This window comes from Amphiprion ocellaris, chromosome 2 (assembly GCF_022539595.1).
Source record: "Amphiprion ocellaris isolate individual 3 ecotype Okinawa chromosome 2, ASM2253959v1, whole genome shotgun sequence".
NCBI classification, from domain to species: domain Eukaryota; kingdom Metazoa; phylum Chordata; class Actinopteri; family Pomacentridae; genus Amphiprion; species Amphiprion ocellaris.
The window spans coordinates 22,800,520-22,820,566 of record NC_072767.1 but is presented as its reverse complement, the minus strand read 5'-3'; the positions used below and the strand labels follow the sequence as shown (position 1 = coordinate 22,820,566).

The 20,047-nt window shown below is 39.2% G+C and overlaps 1 protein-coding gene across 3 annotated transcripts in view; it reads left to right on the top strand.

The window, feature by feature from the left end:
- homer3b (homer scaffold protein 3b) overlaps positions 1-20,047 on the top strand; it is a 60,991-nt gene that overhangs the window by 35,336 nt on the left and 5,608 nt on the right. For 2 of the 3 annotated variants that reach the window (XM_055018707.1, XM_023278215.3), the window contains 5 exons: positions 2,259-2,267; positions 5,236-5,372; positions 10,394-10,550; positions 17,640-17,750; positions 18,865-18,945. In XM_055018707.1, the coding sequence (XP_054874682.1) occupies positions 2,259-2,267; positions 5,236-5,372; positions 10,394-10,550; positions 17,640-17,750; positions 18,865-18,945 (495 nt within the window). The remainder of the gene's footprint in view (positions 1-2,258; positions 2,268-5,235; positions 5,373-10,393; positions 10,551-17,639; positions 17,751-18,864; positions 18,946-20,047) is intronic. The other variant, XM_055018711.1, reaches the window with a different exon arrangement.

The following is a 20,047-nucleotide window of genomic DNA, read 5'->3' as shown; positions in this document are numbered from 1 at the left end:
GAGGGTTAAAGGATTCAGATCTTGTTGAAGGCAATGCTGAAATATTAAAGCTGGTAGAATGGAAACACCTCACAGTTGTGTTCTGAGCAACTGATCTGGCTCTGCTCAAAAAATTATCTGAAGGTTTGAAGTACTTTACAAAGTAGAATTATATCCATTTATTTTATCCGTTACAATACCATTGTTCTCTTTATGTTTTGGAAATTGTGAGAAGGTAATTTTAAAATATCTCGCCTCTGTTGGCATTCAATAAAACAGATAAATGGATAGCCAGGAGTGAAATACGTGCAAAAACGAAAGTAAAGTTCTGCGATTGTACACATTCTCAGGGGCTACAAACCGAAAATACAGACTCGGCTAGCTACATGATTACTCACATTTCATTATATTGACAACAAACAGTCACAAGTTGTCATGATTTGCAACCGAGACATTTAATAACTTCGGGACGGTCCTTGAATGCATCATGTGTAATGTAAGGTTCCATCAGGAAAATTAACCAAATCTAAGCTTAAAAGCACAATATTACATCAAAGTCACTTTATTCTGCAGATCTCATATAAAAATTGGCCAAAAAAACCCAAACAATTGCATTACCCATATTCTGTAAAAAAGGAAAAATTCTCTATTCCTCGGAGCAACTGTGAAGCCATGAGTTACTCAGCTGCAACCAAAAGTCACATAATAGAAATTCAGGGACATTTTGACTGAACTGGGCTGAACTGCAGGCTGTGTTTGCACACTGCAGATAGGAAGCAAACAAAAAAACAAATTAAAAATATTAATTTGTAAATGTCACAATCTTTTCCAGTATTGCTAATGCCTGTGGACACTTGGTAAATCGTTGTACATGCACATTGAAGTTTTTTAGTTTTTTTTATGAAGCAAATATTCAACTTTTTGGAAATTAAAAAATAAGATTTACTGTAATAGAACTGTGTTGTACTTCACAGGAGACATTTTTGAGTTCTCTCTACTTCTCAGTATGGTTGTGCTGTTTCCACAGAAGTGCAGGACTTTATGTTGCCCTTAAAAATGAGCCCACAGTGAATAAAAATGACAGGAGCAAAAAAAAAAAAAAAAACACCAAGAAATTACTTGGAGTTCAGAAGGTTAATGGAGGTTTACTTCAGAGAGGAGGAGACTAGAACCCACTGAGGTGCATAGTAAATGCATATGAACAGTAATTCTAAATGCTCAGTCCATAAGAGGCGACATCCTGCCTCTGAGAAGTAAGAGCTGTCACTCATCTGCACCTGCTGACTGGAGCTTCTCTCCTCTGCATCTCCTCCTATACATGGCATCTATGCAGAGGCAGACAGAGAGGCAAACAGAAATGTCTGCCATCAATATTTTAAAGCTCAGACTTGGCACTGAAACCAGCTGAAGGAAGTGAACATATGTGTGTGATCGTTTAGTGGGTGGGACTGGTGCTCCACAGGAAACCTAAGCATGTACCCCAGATGCATGGACACATGAATTAATGAAGTGGTTTTGTGGGCTCAGTGAAACACCGAGTGTAGTAAAAGGAGCTTTATCAAGCTAAGGGAGCAAATGGACTGATGCAGAGATAAATAAGTAAACAGTGTAGATGTACTTAAGACAAACAGTGGTGCAGAGACGCCATGATGAAAGCTCTCAGGAACATGTTTAATATTTAAAGTATCTGGGATCCCATCGATTATAAAGCTTCTCTCAGGAACCCGAAGATTCTAAGTTGCTGTTTTACGGTTTCAGTTGTTGTTAAAATAGAACACACACACATCCACAAATACATATTTAATTGCATGTAAATGTACTCTTTATTTTGCATCACTAATCTAAAAAAAAGGATAATGGTGTATTTGTTCCATCTTGTTTGTGTCTCCTTTCTCTGTTGCTAAGCTCTGTGTGTGATATTGTGTTTCCAAGGGCTCACTTGTCAGTCAGAACTGTGTAGGCGGGACTCCGGCCTTGTTTTCTTCAGCCGATACAGTTTGCTTTCTTTGTGTGTTTATCCTTTAGCTGCAATCAGTGCTCTGTCTAATTACCTTCCTATTCTGTTAGCTCCAAACCAACCAGATACATGAAATGAATCATTTCTCTGCTGAAAGAAAAATGAAAAAACTATAAGTGAATAAGCTGCCATGAACAAGACACCAGCTGGATCACTGTATAGTCAAAATATTCATGTTGAAGGCATGGTTTCTTTTATTCTGACAACATTTTTTTCCTCTTTTCTTCCCTAATGCATCGTGGGACATGTTCATCCATCTCAGCTCTCGCAGGTATGTGAGAGCACACACACGACCACATGATCAAAAAGCAATACAACAACGTCTTCTTTTGTGTGAGGGGCCGCGGTGTTCATACTCTTAGTGTTGCATAGACTATCATGCTCAATAATTTATCTGGAGTCTGATCAAAGTTGACTTCAGAGCAAATTTAGCTTCAGAACACAGCATGCGTTTGCTGCAAAAGCTGAGAAAGCTTTGTTGAGGACAGCAACAGCACAAAGCGTAATTGAATCTGTTTATTTTAAGACGTCCAGAATATACAGACAGCATGCAGCTGAATTCATTACGCTCTTCTGAAATAATAATTAGAATTATTAGAGATGCATTTCACTGATATCACACAATGCTGAGAGCAGAAAATACACAGATGCATCCTTTAAAAGTGAGAAGCCTTTTGTTCTCTGGCTAATTAGTCATTTGCTGTGGTGTCTCTGCCTTGTTTCCACTCGGCCTGTTAGTGAACAACATACGGGAAAAACTGCTGTAAATTTGTAATCCCATTTATGACTTAAACATGATCCATAGTATGAATTATTCAGGGATACGCACAGACGATCCTTTGGCTTTGGGGCCGGACTGGAGTTGTGTTTGCTTTGATTTTTCTCCTGCTCTGGGGTTCCTTCCTCTGGACACAGAGCTCATCCACACGAGCTGGCTATGCGTTTTATTTCCATGTTCATCCGTAAGGACAGACTGAGAGCTGCTTAGCTATAGATAATAAACCGTTGTCCTCAGGGGAACGCAGTGGGGCTCGCTCGAATTAATAATACAAGCTCTTTCTACAGTAAGTGCAGGGTTGGAACACTTCAGTGAGGGACTGACAAGTTCAGGTTTAGGTTTCTATGCACAAAGAGGAAGAAGAAAGAAGGCAGCGGGTGGTACAGAAATATGCCTGAGCTAATTCATCAGCATGCTTTTACAGAAGGAGACGGAGTAGTCTTTTAGCCCACAGCCTCAGACTGAGAAAAATGGTTCACAAAACTGTGTGACAGGAAGCCTGAACCCTTTTCTGGGCAGCAGGGAAGGAAAATATCAAAGCAGGTTGGTTAGACCAGGCTGGAATCCAGCCATCTGTATGCTGTAATCTTATATTCAAAGTCTTTTTCTCACATGAGAGGAAGATCAATGGTTCTTTATGTACTATATCACTATTGAGTTTGTTCAGCCTTTATCTTATACTGAAGGTTATTTCAAAGAAAGATGGCAAAAGCTGTTGAGGACTGTTAAAGCTGCAGATCATAGTGGTTTACTTATGATAAAAAAATATAAATGAATAGACAGGTTGACCTATAAATCTCCCAGAAACCGCAGCTGTCCACTAATAGTTTGATGTCTAAAACAGAGACAGGATGTGATGTTGTGGCTGCAGTTTCATTCATGATGTTTTTAAATGTAACTCTTACTGTGAGACAACAACTATCTTGTGTCTAGTCCTAATTCCAGCTTCAAAATACTGATTTCTGGTTTAAACATGTTTTAGCTCACTGTACCAATTAGTATTAGCAGGCAACCACTAGTCACTGCTTACAAACTTCTATAATATTACCAAGACTCCAGTCAGTTTTGCCTGCAAACAGGCTGGTAACTATTCTGTTATTTAGTTCCATGCAAAAGCAGAGAATAATTTACAGTCATCTTTATATTACTGTATTATTGTTAGTAAATGCATCATAAAGTTATTCTACTTCTAGGATTTCCTCAAAAGAAAACGGAAAACCAAAATATTGGTTCTTTGAATTATTTATATTTTTTCATTTGCTACTTTCACCCAAAAAAATACAAAGCACATAAATGGAATTTACTCCTAATATTATAGATTATAAACTAACTGAAACAAAACTTTCTCTTTAGATAATAAATATGTTACATTCCAGCTACAATATAAAAGATCTGTGATAACTGAGTAAACTACAGCTGCTAAACAGCTGCAGAACAGACCTTTGGTGAAGCAGTTTGAATGTTATTTTTGCAGATTATCTGCTTTAGTTTTTAATCAAACTAGACTAAAACTGAAAATTAGGTGATTAAACTGTAATTAAAATGAATATGCTTGTGCAAAACATCTGGACGAAAAATGTCACTAAATCAGCTGCTAAGGTTAACATTTAATTCCCCCATATTTACACCGAGGAGAACTCGGTGACCTCTTGCCAGCTGTGCAGTACGTGGGACGTCTCCACTGACCTTCATATTGCAGCATGAAACTAACGTGTGCATATTTTTTATGGACACACAAACACCAGATGAAGCGCTGGAATGCAGAAATGTACTCCAGTCATTTCCTATTGAATCAGAGTCCAGTCGCTGTGTGAAGACAGCTGGACTGGACACACGGCTGCTCGCTCTGCGTGGAGCCTGTTTACAGGAGCCCAGATGGGACATATCAAGCGCTGGCAGGTGGAGCTCTGTCCTGTCTTCTTGCTGTGTCTTGTCCGTTTACTTCTGACAGGTGTGGATACAGAGATGTTAATGAACCAGACACCAGCTCAGGCCTGGGCCTCTGTGCCAACATAGCTGGAGCTGAATTAATTATGCATAATTTTGAGCAAAATGCATAATCAATACTTTTTGCACATGGGGAATGCTGGCACACTGGAGCATTTAATGTCATTTTGAACATCCGGTCTGAATAAAATTATGTAGGGCAGACTTGTTCAAGTGCTCTCGTCCTTCAGTCAGACACTTTCTGTTGGAGGACTTTTATCGTCTGATATGAAAACTGCAGTGCAGCTCATAAGGATTTACAGTGTAATCCCAAAAAATCCCTTTTTTCGATCAAGATTTTAACACTTCCACAAAAGGTTCTGGTCTCTGTAGCCTTATCTTTCTCATTGTTTCACTAGAAGCACTTGTACTGAATGAAACTGATGGTATGTTATCTGCTACTGATTTCATCTCTATAACGGATCCTTTTTTTTTGTTTGTTTTTGTCCCTGTTGGTCTTCGTGCTTCGGTTCAGGAGCTGTCAGAGGAACGTCATTCTCCACCGCTGCTGACAGTCAATGGTCCCGGAGAGGAGAAGCTGTTTCGCAGTAAGAGTGCTGAAGTGGAGCTGACAGCAGAGAAGGAGAGGGTCAAGAAGATGCTGTCTGAAGGGTAATGATGGATTCCGTTTTTCTGCTTGACAAGGATGTTCACACTGAAACATTTTTGGACTATTCATAAAAACAGGCATCTAAAAATGTTTTCAGTATTTTAGGAAGTTTTATAGACCAAAAATGTACCATAATCAGTAAACGAAGAAATAGTCAGCAGATTAAGCAGTAATTAAAATAATATTTAGCAGCAGCCCTGGTTTATAGCACCACCCTGAGCTTTTTGTCTGGAAAAATACAACCCAAGAGCAACAAAGCCTTGATAAACTCTTCTACACATTAATGGAAAGACACACATACACATACAATCAAAATAACTGAATGCAGTTTTTGCCACATATATACAAACAATATGGAATAAAACTGACTTGTTCCCTTAAATCTTCAGGGGATGATAAACTCAAATCAGTAAACATGATGTAGCAAATTTTCACCTTTCCTCCTGAGGGCTGCTCATTCATTGCACATTTTTTAGATAAAAAAAAATGTGTTTACTTCACTCAACAGCAAGCTACAAAGTTCACGAGTGCCTTTATTAAGGCTTTATTTCCATTTTACTGAGGATATTTATTTGGCAACAAACAGTCAGATTTTTGTGAAGCAACGTTTGACTTGCAAAAACAATAACAATATCACACAAAAGCACAGAGATATAAAACACACACTGAAGTGAAATGACAGCGAGAGCAGCAGATGTGTGTGTGGGAGTAGTGGGATGGAAATTTTTTATCTGTTAGAGTTTAGAAAGTTTACTGCAAACGTTGTGATCCAGTCTCTAACCTCCGGCTTGGTTACATGAGCAGAAAGCCCAGAGCATTTTGCTGAGGTCTGTACAGTGAATGATACCGACTCGATGCCCGTCCTCCATCAGAGGCAGAAAGGAAACAGCGATTACAGGCCATTTGTGACTGCAAAGCATTTGAAGAATGCAAACCATTGAGGAGGCTTCACACGTCTCGATTTTTGTTATTCAAATCTGCACCATAAAGCCTTTCTTTCAAAATGGCTTCTTTCAAGTATTAAAAAATGAATCAAAAAAGAGCAAGAATGTTTAAAAGATGGAGAAAAAATGTGGATCACCAGAATGCCTCACTTCTTCACAAATATCAGGTTTTTGAGATCTCCCTTTTGCAGACAAAGCTAAAAAACACGACCTCCTTGGCACACAGAGCACTTTTTTTGTGACAGCATGGCAGATCTATTCCACAAACAAGCCATGCTGTTATCCATCCAGGAAGCTGAGCTGGTGTCCACAATGCAACTGAATGTTTTCTTTCTCAATCTAAGGAGCTGTTCTGTGAAGAAAGTGGCACATTACCTTCTAAGTGCCAGCAGAAAAGGAACCAATTGTGCCTTTCTGCTTTACATTTCAGTTGGCTGCACAGGTGGATTCGTACAAAAGCTTTACTAGGGAGTTTCATTATCAAAGTTTTTTTTCTATAGCTCTTTACAACAACCCAAAGGGTGACCAAAGTGCTTCACAGAGAAAAACAAGAAAACAACTTAAAACAGGACAAACAATCACACTCGCACTCACACCTACGGGCACATTTAAGATAATCAATTAACCTCAGCACATTTTTTGTGTGTAAGATAAATGTGGGGTAGGTCGTGGCCTTACCTGGGGCTCCAGGTGCATATTTTCCATCCTCCCGTGTTTTACATGCACCCAACTAGCTGGATCAGGTGCGTTTGGCCAATATGGAGCTAACTGGGTCGAATCAAATCTCTTTTATTTATATTACCCGAAATCTCAAATTTGCCTCAGAGAGTTTGAACATCTGTTGAGTGTGCAACCCTGTATGCCCTTCAGAAAGAGTAAAAGTCACATGTTCTGACTTAGAAGGTGGACAGACGTGCAGTAGATGTGATATAAAGACAGAAATAAGTCATGTAAAAACACAGTATGGGATACAGAATACTAATATTAAATTAAAACATCAGATTGGGTGCTAAGAAAGGAGGAAATGATAGTGTCTATGCAGTGCATGTAGAATATTCAGAGTGAGACTAAAAATCAAGAAATACAATCTGTTCCACTCAGACACTACCATATGAAACGTTCTGCTCTGTGTGAGAAAAAAAAACTGAAAGACTGTCTGTGCTTCTGTGTAAAAAAGGTTCATTTTCAGTTCTTAAGCAACATAACAGCTGATTAGAAAAGCAGCAATGAGTCAGTCTAAAAGCATTTTTGTTGCAAAGCAAAAAGTGTGTTCTGTCTGAAAACCACAATACTGGTGGAAACATCAGCTCTGCAGTGTTGTTTGTGTCTCTTGTTCTGAGTGAACAGAACCTGTTTGAGAAACTGCTTCTGGTACTTGATAGTGGCTTTTGACTGATGTGCTGTTTTTAATGCGTGCACCCGTGTGTGTGTGTACGTGTACATGTACGTGTGCATGTGTGTGTGTGTGTTTGTGTGTGTGTAGGTGTGTGTGTGTGTGTGTGTGTGTGTGTGTGTACACGCACATGACTCAAGACCATCCAGGCGGAAATCAGCAGCTCATAATTATCATCATTATGGTGTCCATTATTGATCGCTCAACCTTCCATCTGAGACCAGGAAGCACAAAAACACTCGTCGGCTGCTTTACATCCTATTATCCCAAGTTTATTTTATGATTGTTATAGGCAGTCTTTTCTCTCCTGTTGCTATGGTGAGTAGCTTTATGGCTGCCAAGCTGTTAGTTTAGTCGTCATGGCAAAGACTCTTCCTTCCTAAACTCCATCTTCTCAGCTGAAAGCTCCCTGGGTTATTAAATATCCCCACTGAATCCTGACCTTTACCGGCACACACCTGATCTTTTCTTTCCCACAGCTTCATAAAGCAGAACCCATTACCTGTGTTGATTTGTTTTTCACATGGTACCCAGTGTTTACACTGCTCTGTTGCAAGTTATAAACCTTTTTTTTTTTTCTTTCAAAAATCCACAAAAACACACTTCAGAAAACTTAGTATAATGATCAATGTCAGGATATACACTACTGGTAGAAAGTTTTAGAACACCCCAATTTTTCCAGTTTTTTATTAAAGTCTAATTAATAGCTTGAAATGGTACAAAGGTAAGATTAACCTCTGGCAGTGGTGATCTGTCAGAGGTTAAAAAAAAGGTAAGATTACCCAAAACTGAAAAATAATGTACATTTCAGAATAATAAAAAAAGGCCTTTTTCGGGGAAGAAGAAATGGGTTAACAACTTAAAGCTGTTCTGCAGCAATGGAGGTTGATCAAGCCTTGAAAGTTGGTGCTACCAAATCCTACAGGTGTCCCAACTTTTCTTGAATTCTTACAACCCTCTCTGTCTGCATAAAAGTAGTGTTTGAACACACTGTGGCACCATACCAACGAGAGCATTATTTGAACAGTATTGTACTGCAGAAAGTAGTGTGTTGCTATAAACATGGTGAGGAAAAGGCAATAAACAATAGAAGAAAAACAGACCATCATAACACTTAAAAATGTAGGTCTTTCCTACAGAGGAATTGTGAAGAACAGTACAGTTTTCTTCACCATCAAAAGGCACTCAGAAACTGGGGGAAACTCTGACAGAAGAGGTCTGGAAGGCCCAAAGACACAACAGAATCAGAAGACAAGTTTCTGAGAGTCAACAGCTTGGTGATAGAAGCTCACAGGACAACAGCTTCAAGCACAGCTTCATAGTGGTCATAGTAAGAAGTCTCAGTTTCAACTGTGAAGAGAAGATTTGGAGTTGCAGGTTTGACATTGCAGAAAGAAAGCCATTGCTAAGACGTCAGAATAAGACAAGAAAAAAGGAGGCTTGCCTCTCAAACACCACCAATGGACTACTGAAGACTGGAAGAAGGTATTACGGACTGACAAATCAAAATTTGAAATCTTTGGTTCATCACGCAGTTTTTTTTTTTTACGCCATCGAGTAGGAGAAAGGATGGTTCCTCAGTGTGTGACATCAACTGTCAAACGTGGAGGAGGAAGCATGATGGTCTGGGGCTGTTTTGCTGGATCCAGGGTCAGTGACTTGTACAGAGTGAGAGGAACCCTGAACCAAAACAGCTACCACTCTGCAGCGCCATGCAGTATCCTCTGGTATGTTCCTAGTTGGTCAAGGGTTCATCCTACAGCAAGATAATGACCCAAAACATAAGTCCAAGCTCTGCCAGAACTACCTCAGGAAAAAAGAACCAGATGGTAAGCTTGAAAACATGGAGTGGCAGCACAGTCTCCAGACTTAAACCCCTTGGAGCTGGTTTGGGATGAACTGGACAGAAGAGTGAAAGCAAAGCAACCTACAAGTGCCACACATTTATGGGAACTTTTACAACAGAGCTGGGAAGAACTTTCTGAAGAACATTTGATTTCCATTGTGGAAAGAATGCCACGAGTGTGTTCAGCTGTTATATCTGTCAAAGGTGGCTGCTTTGATGAGTCAAAAGTTTAGAATATATTTTGGTTTTTAAATTGATTTTTGTAACTTCATTTGTTTATTTGTTCTATGCGTTCATTTCAAACTACAATGAGACATTAACATGCAGAATTTCCAATAAAAAAACTGGAATGTTCTAAAACTTTGCCCGGCAGTATAGTTTTGCAACAACAGCATGTCTTTGACATGACAAATATTGCTGGTTCAGCAGAACTTAAGATTATCGTGGACAGGAGCCTATGAAGCCACATTTACTTCAAAATCTAGTAGCACTCGTGCAGGATTGCAGATGTGTTTCAAAGACATGAATAATAAAAGATAAGGAAAATATCATATTTTGATGATAGCAGAAAAAATCGTGAGATGTTTCTAAGTTACAAAGCTCCCTGAAACTACTGTAACACACAGACTTATGGCTCTTTAAACTCATTAAATGTCCATAAAGGTTATTCAAACAGCTGGTGCAGCGTAATGTGGATGCTTCACTTCATTACCTCGTTGACTTTTTCCTCACCATTAGGGCGTCTATCTGACAGTCATAATGTATTAGCTTTTGCTACTAAACACGAGAAGCGTTTAGTCTTCATGTCGGTGTGTATGGTTCTCTGTATTTTCTCCTCAGGTCCATGTGTGAAATAAATCTGGAGGCTGAACTCTTCACTCTGCAGGACAGCAATGCCAAGCTGGTGGAAGCGCTGCAGGAAGCAAACAGTAGTGTGGAGCAGTGGAAGAAACAGCTGGCAGAGTACCAGGAGGAGACCGATCGCCTCCGAGACCAGGTGACCATATCTGGAGGGAACGCAGAGCAGCAGTACAGTGGTCCTGCTACAGTGTGGTGTAATTCTTAGTGTCTGGTAGATGCTTAAACTGATATCTTGGGTCATTTCTGCCAATACGTTTTGAAAGAATGCACATTGTAATTGTTCTTTAGTGTGTTTTGCAGCAACTTTAAAGTGTTTGCAACCGACGCACCACCAGTTTAGATGCAGCTGCCATCAGCTTGGCAATAAATAATACCTAATAGAATTTCTACGGAGGAGGTGGAGACAAGTTCATAATTTTCTCAGTTTAAGAGCTTTAGTGTGTATAATCACACTTCTATCAAGACAAAGTTGCTGTACAGATTTTATTTGCAATCAGTCTATCTCATTGTTTCAGTGAGTGAAGCTTAACACATCAGAGTTACTGTGATTCCCTGATGTTTATCTGTTTTCACCTAATCAGAACTGAGGATTTGATAAAGGATTTCCTTTGTTTCACACTTTGTAAAGTAAAGACAAATGTGTGGATGACTTTTTAAATGAATGCTGTTGTTATCCATCCGATGTACTTAAAACACTGTGCAAAAGTTTAAGGCACTGCTTTTAAAAATAGTGCCATGAACAGGTTTAATATATTTCATGTGTTCAATTCCATACAAATTGCAGAAAACTATATTTAAAACAGCACCACATATACTTGTGCACAGTGTTTTAGGTTGATTGGCAGACAGATTGTTTCAGCATCTCGGAGGACTTGCCGTGCTCCTTCTGTGGATTTATTCTGGCTTGGTGTCTTCTGTGTCTCCTTGATCAGGATCAGGGCTCTGCAGCAGCTCTCCCATCTGTTGCAGCACTTCTTGTTCTTCTTGTTGGTGGAGATAGTTTTTCATGCTTCTAGCTGTTCTGTCTTTGACGTTTTTGTCACGTGCAGCAGGATTAATTTAGGGACGATCGGACGCCTCCCTGAGTGATGCTGAGGTCAAAACTGTCCAACTGTTTCTAAAGCGTCGCGGGAGATTTTAAGAAAGAGAAAGCTGTGGGAAAAAGTAACTTCTATTACATGACTACTTTATTCCACAAAATTGTGTTAATATAGTTTCCACAGATGGACACTGCAAAATGTGGTTATCTTGATTTTTTTTGTATTATGACCAAAGGTTAGAAACTTGTTGGAAACTTGACAATGACGACTTATAAAGTAGAAGCAGGATATTTCTGTTGTAGTTTCTGCTAAACCTGGATAGAGTTTCTGTTTCATTCCATTGTGCTGCGTGTTTGTGTTTTCCTTGTGGACCTGCATTGTTTGGTGCTCTGGTTCCTGTCAGTTTACACCCAGAGGAATTTATTTTTCAGCAAGTGTCTCAAAAACATGTCATTCTACAACCTATTTGTCACATCTCTGTCTTTTGTTAAGGGAACCTACATCAGCTGCACAGTAGTTTGTATATTGCAAATCTAAAAGATGGAGAAAACTGCAGAAATCTCTATGAAGACTTATTTACTGTATGTAATTTACAGTATGCATCACACAGGAACTTGTAAGCTAGATTCACAATAGATTGAATAATAATCTAATATTAAGTAAATTAGCTTTACATTTAAAATGACAGATGCAGTAGAAAAAAAAATCTTGACCTAAATCAAAGCATAAATACAGCATCTGATTTAGTTCTAACAGCCCCCCCCTCCTTTTTTTTTTTTTTTTATATATACATACATACATATAGGATCACACTAATATCCCCACACGGACTGCTCCAAACTGCAGATACATTTCATCATCCATCCCCCTCCCTGGATATTCCTGTTGACAGCCTCGCGTGATAATCGCAGGGCCAGAATGCAGACATTTCATCTTTAATTTACAGAGAGAATATTATTCCCTTGGTCAAGCTTAACAAAGCGTCTTCAGTGTGACAGAATTAAGTGCTGCGGCACACCAGTCTGCAATGAAACTGTTATCACTACTGACAGAAACCCGGTCCTTTATTTTTAGCCCGAGTCGTGGTTTCGTCTGTTTCATCCATCTCTGCATGTCCAGGTGAAGGTTACCCCCGAATATGTTCCCACACTGAGCTGCACACGCTGCAGCAGAGTCAACCAGGTGGCTGGAAGTAGAGCAGGCCTCCAGGGTTTGGCAACGGGGTGTTCAGGGGGACAGGGATGCTTTTTATTTTAAATGTAGAGGGGGGACAGGACACCCTATACCACCCACCTCCTCCCCCCTCTGCCCCAGTTAGAGGAGGAAGATAAATCACCGTAGGAGCAGGAGGAGAGAGGTTGGCTAGCGTTTCCTCCCTCGTCACACTCTCAACTACTGCCATGTTTGTGTTCATCCACCGCAGAAAGGCTCTGGGTTTATTTTCTGGGTTTCTGGGTTCACTCTGACCACGTGTACGAAGAATCGCATTTGACTGTAAGATATTTGGATGTTTTTTTGTGCACTTGTTCTTGTTTGTTGGATTTTGGTATTTTGCTGATCTAATTCAAGTTGAAATTGTCTGTAACCAGATTTATATGGAATTCTGAAAACCTGCAAAACAACCAAGAGTAACACTGACCAGACTACATAACTAACACATATCACATGAATACAAAACCAGACAAGAGTGTTTGTTGTATAAAATGTTAAAAAACACAATAATCTAGTATAATAAGAATTGCTGACAAATATAGCACATTACCAAAATATTTCAAATTTCCTTAAATGCCTATATAAAGCTGTTTTGAAAAGTGTTTGTATAGTGAATTTAATAGTTAAATACATCAGTCAATCAGACTTCAATTGTATAGCACTTTAAATAAAAAATAAATGTAACACAAAGTGCATGATTATGAACATTATGTTTTAAATGAAGGATTCAGTAGAACAGAAACCGAGTAAACACTATTATAACTAATAAAATAGTGATACCATTAAAGTGGTTCATCGGATTGATGAAAAAGTCTGACATTACCATAAAACAGTCCTGCTTATTGAGCTATAACATTGCCTACAGGAGACTGATACATCCAGGCATATTGGAACCCTCTGTAATATCATCCATAGGTTTCTCAAAGAGCAGTTTTGTAGTTCAGCGTGGTGGCTTCATCCCACTTAATCCAAAAATCAGCAGAGGTAGAGCATAAGTGGAGCTGAGGTGCGCTATGCCATCTTCTCCAGTCCATGAATTATCCTCTTCCGCTCCCACCTGTCATCCAAACCAGCCACATGCTTAATTATGCATAACTTATAGCCTTAATACAGTTTAAACAAGTGAGTTGTATAAAGATTTATCCCCTGTGCAGTTGTTGTGATTGCAGAAATTATCTATAGACACTAAAACTGTTCTTGGTATCTGGCTGTAACATGTTTATTTCTGCTTAAAGTTGGACATTTTAGCATAAAGGTCTATTGGGATTGACTCTCTTTTGGAGTCACCCTCTTGTGGCCATTTGAGGAACTACAGTTTTGGTACTTAGTGTTGGCTGCATTTTTCAGCCTCAGAGGTTGCAGCTCGTTATCACACTACAAAAATTACTGTCACTGTAACATCTTGGGCAGTTGATAAGTTTCTATTGGTTCTTGGTGTATATTTACATATTTCCAAACCTTAGTTTCCGAAACCAGTGTACAGGATCGATCAGTAGCAGTGTATTTCTGCATTTTATAAGTAATAATCTGACTGGCAAGGTTGAAATAGTTTTTGTGGATGTTTGGTGCCTTTATTGCACCATGGGAATTTATTAACATCACTGGATTCTGATACTACTGCTAGTCTGTTAAGTCTAAAATGTTTCTGGGAATATTAATTTAGAAAGATATCATAGTTTTCACAGGTTTTGCTCTCTTCATGCATATTTGTGTGGCGTTCAGAGATCTGGAGCTGGTGCCTCAAGGGACAGTAGCTGTCACACATACAGTGGTTGATAGGAAGCAGCTGAAGCCTCCCCTCACCCCAACCCTCACCCCAACCCTCACCCCAACCTTCCCCCACCTCAACCTGCGGCGGTTTTCTGAAGCTTAGCTTGGATGGCGGCAACATAGGGGTAGTGTGGAATCTATAAACTGCCACTTTGAAACTGCCTGTGAAAATGCGGAGGAGATGTTAAAAATGGAGAGAAAAGGAAATATTGGCCACAGGAGCAGGAAGCCCTGTGAACCATCACATTTACATTTCGGACATTCAGCTGATGCAGTCACTCAGGGTCAACGGATACGTGAGAAACTGGTAATAACAAAGGATGAAATAATTCTTGCAACACCACCATTAGATTAAACCAAGCATAAGAAGCCAAGGGTAACTTTGAATTCCCCTGTGTTCCTGATTTCATTTTAATTTTTTTAATCTCAGATTTCTTTAGCAGGCTTTTATCCATCATGAATTGTCAAAGACACAGGAGCATTTCTAAGGGCTGCGACAAACTGCTATTAATGTTATCATTGATTCTGCCAGGTATTTTCTTGAACCCATAACTTGTTTATTCAATAAAATGCCAGAAAATAGCACAGTACCTCAAAACCCAAGGAGACCTCATTTATTTGCTTGTTATTTGACTAATACTCCATAACCTAAAGACATTCAGTTTACTGTCAGAGCAGCCTAAAGCCAGGAAATACTCACTACTTGCATCAAGTTGTTTTTAAAAAAATAAGTTATCACTTTATTTTCTGTTGATTTTATACAATTAATTTAAGTTACTATGTCCAGTGAACAGAGAGCAAACAAATGCGTCACCTGTCAGCTGTGATCATGTTTCATGCCAGGTTTCATCTAAAGCATCTGACAGTACACAGTGACACATTCAGTTTCATTTAATCCAGTTAACACAACCTTCACAGTCATTTAAAATGTCCTGTGAACCTGTTTGAAACTGCATATCAAAGGTCTGTGGAGCCAGTGTCAGATGTGATCCACTTAGAGATTTATCAGCTGTAAAATAAAGTGCAGCATCTTATCTAATCCTATCGCTTCAATCTTTGCAAAAATTTGAGATATAATTAAACTGTTGTCTCTCTGCCTATTAGTCTCCCAGCGCACAAAACATGCAATACACTGCTTCATTTGAAGTAAACAAAGCCTAGAGGGAACTGAAGCCCTCACCCTGTCGGTGTCCAGTGCCTTTGCTCTGATTGTTGAAGACCTGAAAGATGGTTCCACTGATACGCAGTGAACTGCAAACTTTAAATCACGTCATGTTTGGGCTTCAAATGCCGAACGGTTTGTCCTTGTTTCGTCAAACTGCCGCTCACAATCTCTGACATTTCCATTAATATGTTAAACGCAGGGAAATGGGGTCGGATTGGGAAAAATGTTTTTCATCAAAATCTTTTGCAAGGTCACGTCCGTCCATCAGTGTAAGAAAAAAGTCTCCAAGGCTAGAGGCTTCAGTGATGTGCCAATTGGCAGTAAAGCCTGTTTTCCACTGAAGCATTGCAGCTGAGTGTTTGTTTGTGTGTGTGTGTGTGTGTGTGTGTGTGGATGGATCGTAACGTGTAGGTGGGTAGGCGATGAACCTCTGTTGGTTTTTCCATCAGTAGAAATGGTCAAAGACATGTATCTGTGAGAGTGTGAGAATTTGTGTGACTGCATTATTGCATTTGCATTATGTAAAAACCTTTTAATGCTGGTTTCTATGTTCTCAGTTGAGATGAAGGGCTGTTTGTTGTTCTGTGGCTTTAGAAAAGTACACCACACATTAGATTTGCAAAGCCTTTTAGTGCCTCTTCACTGAATAGACACTAAAATGAGAGTCTAGTGCATCGTTCTCCTCAGTAAAACAAACTTCAGTTTGCTCTTATGTTTTTACCTTTCACCCATCCTAACCTGAATGTGCTTATTTGTAGGGTTCTGCAAAAAAAAAAACATATATCCACCTGAGAACTCAACTGATCAGCTTTAGACTGAGTGATTAGATTTTACAAGTGAATTTGGTGGTGTTTTACTTTTTCCTTTTGTGTGTTGCACCACAAAGTAATATTTAAATCACACGAAGACTAGCATATTACAAAAGTCCTAATGTTAGTCAGATGTCACTCTAATAGCCATCAAACACATCAGCATAAATAAAATGTGATTCATAGACAATTCTCTCCTCCACCAAGTGAGTGAAATGCCAGACAGAGGAATTAGCACAATAAATCAACTCATGCATAATACATGATGCAAATCAGCACACTGATTGCCACTTCAACCAGCACAGTAATGCAGCCCACCTAAATATCATTCAAACAATCACACAGTTACAGGCTTTCTAATCAGCCTTGATGAAATAACAGCCAAGGCAGCACCCCTGATTAGTCACTTTTTGACCACATGACCTAGAGGCAATAAAGCCACAGAATCCAATGTCAGTTAAAGGTGATGTTTTAAAGACGTCCACTGGTGAAAATTAACAAACCAACCCTGTCAGCGTGCAGGATGGGGCTTTGTGCATCATTATTATTCTTCAGAATTGGGTTCCAATGGTACATTTACAGCTGAATTACTCCAATATTACAACTCGTCATTGTGTAGTGCAGCTTTGCAGTGTTTGAGCAGACTTGTAGGTGAGCTGGTTTGCTTGAGCTGCAGCGAGGGAGGAGGGATGAGTGGAGAGAGAGACAGGGACTTCATGTATCTGCATGTTCATAAAGTTAAGAATTCACAGCATATAACATAATTTCCCAGTGAATGCTCACCGTTTCCCGTTGGTGCATGAGTTCCCAAGTACCACGAGGTGCCTACTGTACGTCAGAGAGACTAAATCGGTTTAATGAGAGGAACTCTGTGCTTGTGATACATCTAATCTGCTCCTGACTTCAGTTATGCTCCAAACAAGACTCATATTGCTTATAAGGGAATCTTATTTGTTTAGATTTTAATATTTTTTAAACAACAGTTATTCTTCTTACCAATCTTCTTAACTCTACTGGCTCTCAGTCCATTTCTACAGTAATGTCATCCTCCAGTCCACCTCCTCTCTTTAGATCAGCTCCTCAGATGCTGCACCAACAGGGACAGCGTTTCTATTTTCCTCTACCAACATCTAACATAAAAGACGCACCTGATTCTGATGTTAGCCCTAGTCTTGTTATCTTTCATTTAATTTTGAAGTATGTATTCATTATGTGTCTGTGTGTTCCAGGTGGCAGAGTTGGAGGCCCAGCTGGGGCATCCTGCGGCTGGTCAGCCTGGTAAAGAGGAGCTGAGTCGGTCACTGGAGGAGCTGGAAGCCCTGCTGAGCGCCAAAGACCAGGCAAGACACCAAGTTCTCTCTCCCAGCGCTGCCCACTGTCCAAATCTATCTGCCATCTCAAAGGGAGGCTGAGTGTAGAAAGCTAGCCCAAAATATAACGACATACATAATATATTGCCAGCAATCGGTTAGATGTGTGAGCCTGAATCTCCATCTGATATTCAGTTACACCAGAAAAACATGGAAACATTCCTTGAAACTGTAATTTGTAAAATTAAAATTAAAAACAGAAAAGTGCAAGTGTCTGTTTTAGTACTTGTTCTCTAAATCATCTTTATGGTTTTTAATGAAGTCTCTCTGGTTCAGTAATCTTGTTTTTGTCTTGTCCAAAAGATAATTACTTGACAAAATGTTCAAAAACTCGAGTGGACACAAACAAAGGAGAAGAATGTGTTTTCTGCTATTTACTTATGGCTATCTAGTTTCTATTTCTACCGAGATGCAGATTCATCTGCTGGTCATTTTTGTTGTTGATTCCGTGTTCTGATCTGGCTGAAATGTGCTTTGATGAAATGCCACAGTCTTATAAAACACAGCAAAATAAATGTGGAGACTCGAGGCAAGATGCAGATGTCCAGATCTGCCACCTCCACATTCAGTGAAATAAGGATTTAACACCTTTCTGACTCATCTCCATAATTTCATAACATCCTCTTGTGAACATTTCGTGCTTATTTGGGTCAAGTCAGTGTTCATCTGATGCATGCATGTACATGCTCAGCCAGCAACCATTTTCTCTGGATAAATAAATATAATACTTTTTTTTTTTTAAAGCAGTTTGCTGCTCTCTTCCAGCCTCATTAGCATAATCACGTCTGTGTGCTCATTTTAAAAAGTTCCACTTCTGCAACAGGATACATGCAAGGTCATGGTGGTCTGTTTCCTTGGAGGCAGAAGTCCTCCTCCCCGAGAACATCAAGGTGTCCCAAATCTTATCACCGACGCCATGCGTATGATAAATGACTCAGCTACTTTCTGAACCACATCGAGGCACAGACTCAAGTATTTTGGTGCAAAACAGGACATAAGTGGTTCACGTCCTAATAACAGGGATGGTGGGTGTGCAGGGATCAGGAAAGCAGCGTTGTAACTGTTTCAAATGACTGTGTTTCAGGAAATTCACAGTCTACAGAGCAAGAAAACAGATGTGGGTGAGCTGGAGAAGGAGCGAGCGGAGGCCATGCAGAGACTCCAGGTAAGATGACGAGCAGAGTTCTGTTCCTCAGAAGTTGTACTGAAGTGCTCCGACTGACTCATCAAATTGCAGCGAACAGCTACGTTTTCCTTTGCAAATGCACTTGTGCTGCTGGAAAATGTCACATAACTCGCTCAGACTTAATAGTCAAAGAAAATCATCATGCAGACAGTTATTACATTTACGCTGCTGCCAGTTAATTGCTTACACCTACTGGCTGTTTCAGTTATGGGTCAAAAGATCTCAAATCTTAAAAGTTTTGAACAATTTTGATTTAACCATTTCTGATGTAACAGAATTTTTTTTATAGCAGAAATAGCATGAATCCAAGGTTCAAAAATGAAAAATATGCCCGAAACAGATATTTTCTTTATTATAATTTGAGAACCATTCTGATGCTCCAGAGCTGTTTAACTTTCATTCAGCTATCTGCATTATTAATTGTACTGTTAGCTTTTTTCATTTGAGATTCAAGATGAGACTTTTAATTAGGGCTTCACCTTTTTTCATATTTTAACTCACCCATAATCATGTTTTATCTACTTGTCTAATATTGCAGAATCTGAATCAATGACATTAGGACAAACAACAGTGAAAATGATAGACTTTTATCTTTAGGAGTGTTGTCAAAACCTAGCCTCACTTTTCAATGTGCAAAAAATGTGCTGAAAATAGATTGACAGCCTGTTTAGGTAAATAAGGCCACTCATGGTTTGAGATGGAATAAACTGTAATCAACATTTTTTTCAGTAATTTTCAAATTTGATTAGTAAACTAACATTTCCAAGTCCATAAATGCAAGAATTTGATGGTTTTCTTGGTCAAACATTAAAGTAAATTGTACATTTTGAGCTTTTGGACTGTTTATTGGACAAATAAATACATTTAATAATGTCATTTTATGGTCTAGGATAAGATGAGCATTTCTCACTATTTTCTAATATTTTATAGACTAAGCAAATAACCAGTTCATAGAGAAAATGATCCAATAACAAAAAGAACTGCTGTTTGCATCCCTGCATTGAATTGCAAGTACACTGTCACTCAAGTTGTCAGTGATTGGCAATTAAAATCCTTTGTTTTTGTTGGAGTTTTTGTTTGT